Source organism: Falco biarmicus, chromosome 5 (genome assembly GCF_023638135.1).
Source record: "Falco biarmicus isolate bFalBia1 chromosome 5, bFalBia1.pri, whole genome shotgun sequence".
NCBI classification, from domain to species: domain Eukaryota; kingdom Metazoa; phylum Chordata; class Aves; order Falconiformes; family Falconidae; genus Falco; species Falco biarmicus.
The window spans coordinates 1,631,342-1,644,546 of NC_079292.1; the positions used below are offsets into that span (position 1 = coordinate 1,631,342).

Below are 13,205 nucleotides of genomic sequence, written 5' to 3' on the forward strand. Positions count from 1 at the left end.
TTATATCTTCAGATGTTCCTTATTTCATATCTCTAAATTCTGGGGTTTTTTTTGTATTAATGGTCTATATTTTATTCTAAATCCGGCATAAAGCAGATTAATTTTATTAGGATCTAGAGCTCTACTTCTACTGCTAGAAGTAGAGATCAGCTTTAATCATCAAAAGTAAATGTTATACGAAGTAGTTCTAACTTTGGTTTGCCACTGACATGAAATATCAATAGGCAGTGCACAAAAATTTTGTTAAGCGTCTAGCACTTGTAGATACCATGCTGCAAATTATCTGTTTCACTGTGGATAGCACAAAAGTTTATAGATGTCCTCTGTAAAATGTAAAAATAATCAGAAACTTTTAACTTTAATGAGCATATTCAGTTTTCCACAATATGTAGACCCCAGTTCATAGCAGTATTAAAAATAAAACTACTCACAAACTGATTCTAACTGGCATGTTACGTGATTTGGTGTTTTATAGCTGGCACTTGGCAATGTAATAAGTGCGCTGGGAGATAAAAGTAAGAAGGCAACTCATGTACCATACAGAGATTCAAAGCTTACAAGGTTACTTCAAGACTCTCTTGGGGGAAACAGGTATGAAAACTAGAACGTTTTACGTATTTCATTGCGAATGAGCATTGAGTACATAATCTTCAGAATGTAAAATAAACATTAAACAATGGTAAAAATAGCTGCCTCTTTTGTTGGAGGGATGTTCCAAAGATAAATTACTGTCATGATAGAAAATGCTGGCAATCCAGGGAAACTATTTTAAAGAGAATTTTTGCATTGTTCTTTTCAGCGCTATTACAGCTTTACTGGACATGAGTTTTTGAATTGCTTAAAAGTTACTATTTCCAGGATAAGCCTTTTCTGTGAAGACATCTTTAGATTGTAGACAGCATAAATAGCAATTTTTGTTACTGTGTTATAGCCTTATTAATTACAGCATAGTTTGAAGCTGTGATGTGTTTCTCCTTCAGAGTCTTTTTTTGTTAATTTCTTTTTAAATGGCACTCATTGTTTACTCTGATTGCCATGCACAGGAGCTTAGAGTCAGCTTAGCACAGGCACTGCCATCTTTCTATAAAGGTTATATATCTCGGGGTATGGTGCATCTGTCCAGTTTTTTGAGGCTGGACTTGAGTCTAATAAACAATTCTGACGATACACTAGTTTGTTTTTGTGCCAACCTGTTCTGTATACCTACTGCACATACAAGGAGGAGAGGCTTTGACCTCTGGAAGCTTTGTCTAAGCAAACATTAACATAGTTATTAAAATAACACAAACTTTGTAACAGTCACATGTACAGATACAAAATAGACCGTAGTTGAGTGTGTTTTAGCCAGGTAGTACTCTTACTCTTCTATTTAATTCAGTATGGATAACTGCTGTTTTTAGGGTAGGAAGTTTCCTGGGCATTTCACAGAGCCATAGGGTGAAGTTGAAGAGAATTCATAAATTGCTGCTCTGCTCTTCACAGAGACAACTTTAACACCTTGCAGCACTGCATAGTTGAGGACAAGCAAAGAGCCAAACAAAATAAGTAAAATAAAGGCTAGAATTTTCAGAAAGCTTAAGGCAAGAATTACAGGGAAATCAGCAGAAATCAAGAGCATAGCACTTTGTAGTTATTTCCAGAAATAGTTTCAAATAACATTTCTTGACTAAATTTTATATCAAATACACTAGCTAATGAGCATTTTTTAAACCACTTCTACAATTGCACTCTTGTTGAAATAGTGACTTAAGAATATTTTCCCATTTTACAGCTGCTCCCCCTCCTGTTCTTCAGGCGAAATTGCATAGTTCAGCATACAATGTTGTTATTATTTTTGTTGCTGTTTCTCATTTGAAAATACTTTAAAAAGATTTGCTAGTAGTGATTCAGGTTAGATTGCAGGGAGTGAGTCCTGAGTTAATGATGATGAAAGCATTGTATCACTACTATTCTCACCATAATCCTGATTTGAGATACAATGTTGTAACAGTTCTGAAGCAGAATTTAAATATTGATGTTTCTTGATTTATTCAAGTAAGAATCCTTTTGGAAAGGATTTTTATAATGTATAATATGACAAATGAAAACTTTCATAACTTCTGGGAAAGGGGGAGCAGTTTAAAGAAGTGGTAAAATAAAGAGTAGAACAGGTGTTTGGTTTGTGGTGTGTGGTTTTTTGTTGTTTGTTTGTTTTTTTTTTTTATAAGAAAGTAGTCCATTATGCAATTCAGATAAGAAGGTGGAGTTCAAGTTGTTCAGTTTTCAAGACAAGATACCTAGCAGAATCAGTCCTCTGAGTAATCATATTCTCAACTGAAAACACAAGTAATCCTGATGTCGGAATTCAAAATTTGTTCTTAATCTTGCATATTCTTATCTTGGACTAAGCTCGAGCAGTTTGGAGAACTGACACAAAGGTATGCAGGAGGTCTGTGGAAGAATTGCTGAAGCTGAATCTTCCTTGTATCCTTAGGCTAGTTACTCTTTCCTGTTTAGTTTCACAGCGTGTATGGTGAAGGTAATGGCTTGCTTCAAACAGTTGCAGGGATTGACTTGCTTGTTTCAGTCTGAAATTGTAGAAAGTGACAGTCAGAATCCAGTCTGCCTAATGCAGACAGTGCCCTGGTGGCAGTACGTTTCTCCTAGCACAACCACCCTGAGCTTTATCTTACAACAGAAAAGCAAATGCCTCTAAAGGCTGGAAGGCAGTGCTCAGTCTGTGTTTCCCTCCGTGTTTCTCTGTATCAGTTGAGCATTTGGGCTGTGTAGGCACCTTCAGAGGATGGTCTACAGCTGGAACTCTGGTTCTAACTCCTCTAGGTTGTCCTCATCTAATGTCAAATGAGTGTGCTCCAGGGAGCAGGGGGCGGGACCCCAGTTCCTCCATCAGCCTGTTGAATGATGAAACCACTTGGCTGGAATAAAAAAATCTTTTCCTTGTTTCTGCTTTTGTACCACTGGTTCTTGCTGGTCTGTCTGCTAAGTCTTTCATTTGGAGCAGGGAGCGTGTTTTCACCCTGCATATCCCATAATGTGGGGTGAGAGGGTGTCGTAGGAACCAGCAAGGAACATGTTTTTTTATAGCTCTCTTGGGCCTAGAGCTCAGGTCCTACTGCTTTCTGTGGAAGTGCTCTAAGCAGTGGTGTTATGAAACATGGAATAAATACAATTACAGCCAGACATACTAATGTTAAGCTTTTGGGCTTCAGTTGGTGAGCAGGAGGTGATTTGCAGTGGAGAATTCAGGCAGTTTGGATCTCAGGAGAGCCCAAGGTAGACAATAGATACCTTAGGCAGTTGTGTGCGTGCATGGACAGCTAAGGTGAGCATTCAGGCAGCTTTCAGATTAAGTGGGTGGACAGGTCACGAATTGGAGTAGGCAGTCCTGGACAACTACGTGATCCAAATCACTGTCTAGGACTTCAGGTTGGTCTTAAGTTCCTAAATCTCAGTTTATGTATGATTAGGCAAACTGAATATAATTTGAAAAAGATTTCTAGGGACACCAATTAATTACTTTTATAATTTTACATGTAGAACAATTAATGATCTAGCATCTCCTAAGCAATGCTAGGGTGATACAAGATGTGTTGAACTTTGTGGTTGACAATCTTCTACGGAGAGTTAGACTGAGGAATCTTTTCATATACGTTATGAAGACACTGTTGTTGCTTTACCTTCTAGCTGAAGACATGTTAGCTTCTCTCTACTGTTTTTGTTCTTGATGTGTAATGCTGACCTGTTTCTAACTTGCAGTCAAACACTCATGATAGCGTGTGTGAGCCCTTCAGATCGAGACTTCATGGAAACCTTGAACACATTGAAGTACGCTAATCGGGCACGGAACATCAAGAACAAGGTGGTCGTTAATCAGGATAGGGCTAGTCAACAAATCAATGCTTTGCGCAGTGAGATTGCACGGCTCCAGATGGAACTCATGGAATACAAAACAGTAAGTTTATCCTTAGGATTTCTTCTGCATTGAAATGCTTATAATTCTACAGCTTGTTTTTCTGTTGGCTACTTCCACTCCATATGCTAAAAACTTTTGAATAGCAACCCTTACTTACACAATACTTCTAATTCCAGTGATTACCAGATGTTTTTAGAAAACATAGATTCCATCCCCAGAGAACAGATACATCAGTGAATGCAAATGACATCAACAGGTGCTGCATGCTACTTGCTTTTTGAAAGGCAAAAGTTGACCATGTCATGCTCAGCAATGAGAAATAGTTATTTTGAAAGCAAACATGACCACGATTTAGACTGGTGAATAAATGAATGTGTACAGGTACTGTGTACTGCTTTTAAAAACTTACCAGACAGCTAAAACTATTTGAGTTTTTAAAATTAAATTTTAAATTATATAAGGCGAATACTCATACTACACAATGCCCATTTCTTCCTGAAATTTGAAACGGATAATGTTTTCAGCAGTAAATTTGGTTACCAAACAGTGTCGTTCTTTGTTATCCTTGAGGTAGTACGTTGATTTGATAAAGAATTGTCATCTTATTTCATAACCTCTTCAAGAATTTATATTTCAGACTAAGATGGAATTTCACAGGACCTAAATGCTAAGGTGTTGGCCAGACATCAGTGTTTTGAAAGCTATCCATTTATGCATTGTTTCAAACTTTTTGAGAGATTATATTTTTCTATGAGTGTCTATTTGGAATGTCAAGTAATCTGTGGACCGCCTTTGCCAAGTTAAAAATTTTTCATGTGTAGGTCAGCCTTTGCTAGTAATAAAATACTATACTTTACTTTCTTAAGGGTAAAAGGATTATAGATGAAGAAGGTGTTGAAAGCATCAATGACATGTTTCATGAAAACGCGATGCTGCAAACAGAAAACAATAACCTGCGTGTTAGAATTAAAGCAATGCAAGAAACTATTGATGCATTGAGAGCCAGAATAACGCAACTTATGAGCGATCAGGCCAACCAAGTGCTAGCCAGAGCAGGTATGCTGTGGGTGCATTGTGCATACGCTTCTTCTTAACTTCGTGAACTTAAATCAGTTCTCTCTGTTCTTCCTTCATGGGTCCCTTGGAATGTAGTGATGCCTTTTTAACAGTAATGTAGGACCTGCTTTGACAGGGATAGGCCCCCCTCTGCAACACCATTCCTCTGTTTCGGGAGACTTCTATAAATAGAAATAGTTTGGTACCCTGATTTGACCATTCATTTAGGACTGCTTGCAATGTCAAATGTGAAATAATACCTTTGGATAGGAAGTATTTATTTGCTTAGCTATACTTATATATTTTGCTTTCAGTAAGGATTTGGTCACAGATGGTTGAATGTTGGCTTGCTTTTCACCTCATTGAATGATCAACTAATTGACTAACTGACTGCCTTGTTCTTTTTGTGCATTGTTTGTCAGATTACTTTTGATTTATAGTATATGCATTGCTAAAAGGTGCTGATATGGAAAACAAATGAAATAGAAGTTGTTACTGTTAGTAATCCTGATCATATAACACAGAGGAACCAAAAACTTAATGCAGCTTAAGGAGGAAATATATTTTACAAATGAGATGAGATCTAAACATGTAGCCTATATGACTGTTTCTCTTTCCTGGTACCTTGTGCCTAGTAACTATATTCAAATATTGCTGTTGTTATCATCCTTTCACAATATTTCTCTTCCCCCCACCCTCCCCTTTCTCCCTGTCCTTCAAAGGAGAAGGAAATGAAGAAATTAGCAACATGATTCATAATTATATCAAGGAAATTGAAGATCTCAGGTATTTGCATAATATGTATTTGAACAATTTTTATTTAAAAAAACTACTGGAAGTGTTAGCAAGTAAATATTTCAAGCCAGTAAATAAATTTTCCTGTTTGGGACTTACTTTAGGACAGTTGTCCTTCAGTTTCTAAGACCATCTGGTGTTGGTCTTGGCCACAAAAGATTAAAATGTTGAAGATTAAGTTGACAATAGAAATGGAAGTAAGATGTTGCTAAATAATGACGATGACTTGATATTGTTGCACAAAAGACAGCAAAATTTGCAATGATTGTTTTATAAATTCATGACTTCATATATAAAGGATAGTACTGAAAAAATACTACTTAGAATTTACTGTTTCAAAAAAAGAAGCACCTGCTTTCTTGTTAAATAAAATTTAAAAAAATTAAGCATTTTGGATATTTTTATTTCTCTATTTCTTGGAGGTGTATCATGCAAAAACAAAAATCAAAAAAATCTGGCCTATTCCCAGTCAGTGTTAGAGTTTGCGTAGTTTTTGTGTAATGTGTATATACATACAGTGTATGCGGATATATATCTATATGTATATCTGTGTGTACATACAGACATTTATACTTTGCATGTATTCTGTCTAGGGTCTATGATATAGGTACAATATACATAACTGTTGTGTAAAATGGTCTCATCGAGGGGTTTACTACACTTGTATCTTGTGAGACTTCACCTTGATCTGTAGTTTCTCTTTGAACTGAAGGTAATTCATTGCAATAACTCATGCATTAGCAGTATTTGTGATTCATGGTCTACAATTGTTCCTTTTTTTTGTTTTTTCCCCAAAGAGCAAAATTACTAGAAAGCGAAGCAGTGAATGAAAATCTTCGACGCAACTTGTCAAGAGCTTCAACAAGATCCACATACTTTGGTGGACCATCAGCATTTTCTGCTTCAATGCTTTCTTCAGAGAAAGAGACAATGGAAATTCTAGATATAGCCAAGAAAGATCTAGAAAAGCTGAAAAAGAAAGAAAGGAAAAAGAAAAAAAGGTGGTGTATGAATTATAATGCTCTTTGTTTTCTCTTTATTAGTGAAGCCGTGTATTTTTGTAACCACTGAGACTTTAAAATTAATTCATTGTAGCTGTGTGGGTTTGGATCCTAAACTGCTTTTCCTTCTGCACTGAAGTTATAGGTGTTTTTATTTTGCATCTTTTCTTCCAGTGAAGTATGCAGTATTTGTAGAATGTGAATGTCTCTGTTGTAATGAATTTGTCTATATAACTATACACAATGATAAAAGCACAGGTGCTCTCCATAAATCTTGATAGTTTATTCATTTTTTTTAAAAAATGCATCAAATTTTAACAGAATTTTTCAAAACCAAAAATGATGATTTTTTTTTTACCTTATGTCAAAAGTGAAACAGCTTTCTGAAGAAAAGATATTCTGAATAGCTGGGAATTCTTTCATAGCTCTTGGAATGGCTTCTTTTGCTTTATCTTCTGCTTTTGTGAATGTTTTTCATTTGAGGTTTCCTAATTCTCTGCAACATCATGCTTTGCTGTTTTTTGCTGTCCAGCTTCTCATCTACTAAAATGTTCATAGACACTGATATAAATGCCTGTTCAGACAGCAGTTAGTACAGCAAGGATCTGTTTGTGTACTCCAGGACTTTGATTCCATTAGAGATCTTTCCCTTTTCCTTGAAATTTTCCACGCTTCTAATCTATTACTCTTTCTAGTAACAGCCCTTCAGACTTCTACAAGTTAAAGAGTAAAACTAAAACAGTGTAAGCCTGAAATACAGTTGAAGTATACAGTAGATTTGAGTTAGTGATATCTGCAATTTGATATCTATAAATCCATCCACCACACAAATGTCTGATACTTGTAGAGAACACTCATTTTAATAACAACTAGATTCTTCCTTTTTATATAATTTTCCAGGAAATACTCATTCTTTTATGGGGATTTTGATAGATTTTATACCTCATGGTTGTAGGAACTTGAGGGCAAGATGGAAGTATTAATTGAAATCAGCAGAATGTTCTGGCCTGTCTTCAGCCAAACACTTCAATATATGTTCTTTAACTGTAAATGCAAGGACAGACTTGATTTTGTATGGTTCAACACAATTTAAAATCAAGCATGCATTTAAATAAAAACTTAGATAGAGCCCCCATTGTTCAGTTGGGCTCTGAGTAATAGGTAGAATTGTAGGTTTTGTAACCAGATAGGATTGTAACCAGAAAACAGATATAGGTTACTAGATACATTGAAAAATATCTGTCATTGTAGAAGACGATAACTTTAAAAAAACATTCGGAAGTTTACCATACTTACAGTAGTAAGGAAAACACATGGTGGTTCTTTATTTTTTATTATTATTTGTTTTTATTTTTTCCCCCTGAAAGAATCTTCTACATCCAGTCATACTTGCTCACACCAGGACAATTATCCTATTCACAAGATTACCAAGTGGCCTGATCCAGAAGTAGAGACTATTTACCATAAGCTATTTTTGAGGTCAGTTTTCTCTACTAGCGTTATAGAATTAGCGAACCATAGAAAAATATAAGTGGCAAAACCTCTTGATGGGCAAGCCTCTGTCTTAAAGTGGGTCTTGTGCTCTATAGAATGGGATCACAGTCTTCAAAGTGCTGGTAAGGTTTGTATCTTATCTACTGGCCCATCTGCAGACTGCTTGCAATAAATATTTTATAAATTTTTGAGGTGTGTATGTTGTGAGCAAAAATCCTTAGGCTACACGCGTAATCCATCAAATTATAATATTGCTCAGCTTCTGTCAGACTTACTACCTGCACAGTGCTTCTATCTAATGAAGTGCAAAGTCTGTGTTCAGGATATATCACCGTAAATTTTTATTCCGTTGAAATTTCATGAACTGGCAATGGTATGTAACGTGTTGCAATGGGACAATTCGCCCTGCAGTTTGGTAGGGATTCTTGGCTCTACTTCTGTCTCCTACAGGCATTTAGCTGCTTTTACTGTACTCTTTCTTTTTAGGGTTGCTGTACTTTTAAAGTTGTCTAACTAGCATTTTCTTATTAAAACGGGATTGGTCAGCCTAGTTACTAGTTCTGCCCCATCTGCTACCTTTCTTGATCTGTTGTTTCCTGGTTATGGGTCAATATGATGAAAGGTGCATAATTTTAAATACATGCAACTTACCTAAATTGTTGTGAGCTAGCCTGAAGATCTAAGAGCCAGTTTCTGAATGAGCAGCAGGTATGTACTGCTATATATCTGTATCCTTTAATAAGCATCTGTCATAAAGTTTATTGGAAACATTTACACAGCAATGTTTTGACTACTGAAGTACTGACAGGCTTGATTGGAGTGTCCCATAGTGTGATCTACTACTCATCAGAAGCCCCAGAGCAGTCTTCCCAAGTCCCTTTTAATTGCTAGTCAGCCTTACATACCTGATTGTTGTTTTTTTGACCTCCTTAACACTTATTAAACTAAATTAGAGGTAAAAATACATGGGGTTCAGTGTCTTTAGCTCCTAGCTGATAATGAAGGAAGATGGCAGGAGTATGAAGTGAAAAGGCAGCAAAAGCTCTTGCTCAAAACTTGCTCATAGTAGGAATAGGAGGAGTTTCAGCAGTTTTTGAAATTTAAGCCACTTCTGTTGCTAAGTCATGCAGGATAGTTCTATACTGATACAGCCATGTTTGTTCAAGAGGAAAAAGTACAAGTAAAAATACTAACTTTGTCCATCTCATTGCTTCCAATGCGTATTTTTTGTTCATTTATTAAAAAATAACAAGCAATCATTGGCATGTACTTTTTGAATCGCAGTAAAATAAGCGGCAGTTTTCTGCTTTTTATTTAAAAACAAACAAAACCCCAAACCAAAAAATAAATGCAGATTGAATATCTTTGTATTATTTTCAGAATAAAATAAGAATGAGAAAATGTTAGTATTAATATTCTGTTACAATATGTTACAGCATATTTAAAAGTAGTGCATTATTTTTCTCCTGATATATTCTTGAGGGTATATAACTGGTTCAATGGCAGTACTTGCAATTTTTGCTGTTTTACCTGCCGATTTTAAGTGGAAAAAGGAGGAGAAAGCTTTTTCTAGAACTAAGATTTTTTGAATCCATATTGGAAGTAATTATCAAAGTGAAATAGATTGTCCATATCTAAAACTTCTTCCTTAGTGTAACTTGAATTTAGAGTTGCTGACAGTGACACGTTAGTTAACCTACAAATGCTGCTTCTTTGTTTTCTATTTACTTTTCAACTGTCAAAATGTATTGCCTTTTTACTACTTGTTGTCTCTTGATGGTATCTTTAAAATTTCATTTTAAACTCCACAAGCTCATATATCATTTTTTTACCTTCTTATCACTTTTGCTTTTCACTGTCTGGTTTGTCCTTCATTGGCTTGGCCTTCCAATACTGTACCTCGTGCTTTTGAAGGCTACAGAAACTTGAGGAAAGCAGTCAAGAAGAAAGAAGGTTGGAATATTTCCCAGGTTTTTAATTACCTGTCATTTCAATTAACTGGTTGTCATATGTGAAAAGAAGTTGGGCAGATTCATGGGTACTTCGGGAGTAGTTCATTTGGCTTTTCAAAATTCTTTCCTGTTTTTTGACTTTCAGCAAGTGTTTTAACTGGAGAAGAAACCTATATTGTGGAATTGAGGTTGACTCTGGTTTGCACAGTGTTGAGCAAGCGTCTGCGGGGAGGTGGTGCCTTTAGGAATTGCTATAGAATTAAGTAAATTTCTTGCATGACCTGTATGGAATGAAAGGCAGGGTAAGGCGCAGTAGCTCATATGGTATGAAATGTATAGCAGGTAGTATATGACAATAATAATTTTGGCATGTGAGACCAAGAAGGTCTTGGACCTTCACACCTCATTTAAGTCTGCTTTTTTTTTTTTTTTTTTTTTTTTTTTAAAGCATGTGACTTGACCATTCCTTCTGCTGAGTTTCGGCCAAAGCAGTAGGTAGTTAGTCATAGAGAGCAGTTAAGTTGAGGGCTCTAAAAAGAGAAATATACTTTCATTTTTAATGACAGTAAAGGAGCTTTTATTTTTCAGCTGTCTACTTTGATCCGATCCCCACCCACCACCCCGAAATCCACAGATCGGTAGTACACAAATTAAGCAGTACAGTTCTGCCTGGGAGAGCCGCCAGCTCTCTTTCCTCCTGCCTCTCCCCTTTGTTAGGCAGAACACAAATTCCCTGTAGTGTTAGCTCTGTGCCTTGTGCAGGTGGAAGGGAAACTGGGGATTTGCCTCAATCTGCATGAAGATTGCAGCTAGGATCTGTTATCATTTAGGCTTATTAACAAACATAAACCAGAACATGTGGGCTGAGTGAGATGAAGATCTGTGGAAATGAGATTGCGTGGCTCAGTGTTCCCTGTTCGCTTTTTTTTTTTTTTTTCCTGTACAAATCTGGTTAGGCTTTTTACTTCCAGCCTCCCCAGCTGTTGCATGGATACAGACAGTCCAGGAAAAGCCTTCTGCCTTGCGCATGGTCAGCTGTAGTTGGGTTAGGATTCACTGGTGATGAATGAGGCAGAGGGAACCCGTTAGCACTGAACAGGTTAAAAAATAGCGTAACAAAGGATCGATCATGTGCACACAGCAGCACTGTGTTACTTAACTGGCACTCTTCAGAGCAGAGCTTTGTTTTAAAGGTGGCTTTTAGGTGTCACTTGCCAAATTAGTGTCTCAAATCTACTGAACATTTCTTGTCACTACACTGAGTATTGGATTTGTCTAAGAGTTAGACCTTGAGTCTGAGGAGCTTTTGTTGTCAGTGGAGGAAGATGTGTGTTTCTAGTTACCCTGCCTGATCAGTGACAGCACGTAACTTGCCAAACTTTTTTGCAGCTGAGGTTAGGTGAGGTGGGTTCCACATTATGCAATCCTAACCACATTTTTTCATTATTACCCTCTATGGTGTCTAGCCCTGTTCTGTCATGATATCCCATCTATTGGGGGTGGTTTGGGTTTTGCATATGTCAGTGCCAGAGGAACTGACATTTGGTCCGTGACAATTTGTGGAGTGCCATTGATTTTTGAATTTTACATTTTGCATGTGATGTGTCAAACATGCACTTAAAACCAGTCAAACTTGTCCTAATAGGTAATACACTAAACCTTTAAAACAAAACACACAAAAAATCCTACTGTAATTTGCATAAACCTTCACATTTCAGGTTGCCAAAAGAGGAAAGAATATAGAGGTACTTTGGATAAGTTTTTAGTATATTTCCATACTATGGTTCAAATCTTAATAGCTGGGAAAATTTTCTTTTTGAGACTGACAGTCCTATTGCAAAAAATTAGTATTTCTCAACTCTTTTTGGTTTTCTGTCAATGCCTATTTTGAGCATTCCTTTGACGTCAAAGTAGATAACTGATCAAAAGAGTAGTTATAGTATGATAAATTAGCATATTGTTTAAGGCTTATACATAAATTTTTCAGATGATTGTAAGCACAGTAGGCTCCGTTATAGCTTGAGAGTGTAGCCATACCTGTAATGTTTGTAGTACCTGCACACAATGTTCTTTCTTTGTTTTGTAAATGCTGTCCTGGGTACACTGCAACTTCCATGCAAAATGAGTCCTGCTGCGGTATATGAAGATATGTATTCTGATTGTCCCAGTTGTGCAATATGTCCTAAATCAATGTGCTGATCATTAATATTATATTGCAAGCTAAAATTAAGAGTAATTAAGCATTATTGTATTACCTGCCAGAGTTTGGAAGTTGTGTTTTACCCATGCCCAACACCTGTATCATTGTCTAACTAAACTTTGGTTTTCATCTTTATTTGGAATTACAACTTGTTGGTTTGGGGGATGGGAAGCCCGTGCCATTTCAGGTTGTGAATATTTTGTGTCTGCCTCTTCTGCTAGTGTTAAGGAGGATAACACAGATAACGAACAGGAGAAGAGAGATGAAAAAGGCACTTCGGAGAGAGAGAATAATGAATTGGAAGCAGTAAGTATTTAAAGTGTTTGGTTTACTTGTTCACTGTCTAAAGATTTGCAAGGTTATAGAAAGGAAATTAGGAATGGGTCAGGTGAATACTGTGGCTTCACAGGGGTGGAAAAGTGTGGGTATGCTTCAACATCTTTTATTTTGTACGTTTCGTAGGAGGAAACTCAGGAAGTAAGTGAACATGAGGATGATGAGGAAGAAGATGATGAGGATGAAGATATCATGGAAGTTGTTGAAAGTTCAGATGAATCAGATTCTGACTCTGATGAAAAAGGTGATGTCAGTGCAATATTCTGTAGACTTTTACAGATATTATCTGTCATTCCTTGGGCTTTGGTGTAGGACAAGATAGCATGTTGTCAACCCACGGTCCATAATTCTCTGAGTTGTATGTTCAATGAATTCTTGTACTGTTCAATGAATTCAGTACTGGTGTCCCAGTACTGGCTTTAAAATTGATCAGAAGCCATCAGGTATTTGAAAACATG

The 13,205-nt window shown here is 36.5% G+C and overlaps 1 protein-coding gene across 9 annotated transcripts in view; it reads left to right on the top strand.

Moving 5' to 3' along the window:
- KIF21A (kinesin family member 21A) overlaps positions 1–13,205 on the top strand; it is a 92,298-nt gene that overhangs the window by 41,343 nt on the left and 37,750 nt on the right. For 5 of the 9 annotated variants that reach the window (XM_056340361.1, XM_056340363.1, XM_056340367.1 and 2 more), the window contains exons 7-14: positions 476–591; positions 3,757–3,952; positions 4,780–4,969; positions 5,692–5,755; positions 6,562–6,765; positions 10,174–10,212; positions 12,633–12,717; positions 12,874–12,991. In XM_056340361.1, coding sequence (XP_056196336.1) covers positions 476–591; positions 3,757–3,952; positions 4,780–4,969; positions 5,692–5,755; positions 6,562–6,765; positions 10,174–10,212; positions 12,633–12,717; positions 12,874–12,991 — 1,012 coding nt within the window. The remainder of the gene's footprint in view (positions 1–475; positions 592–3,756; positions 3,953–4,779; positions 4,970–5,691; positions 5,756–6,561; positions 6,766–10,173; positions 10,213–12,632; positions 12,718–12,873; positions 12,992–13,205) is intronic. The other 4 variants (XM_056340364.1, XM_056340369.1, XM_056340365.1 and 1 more) reach the window with 1 other exon arrangement.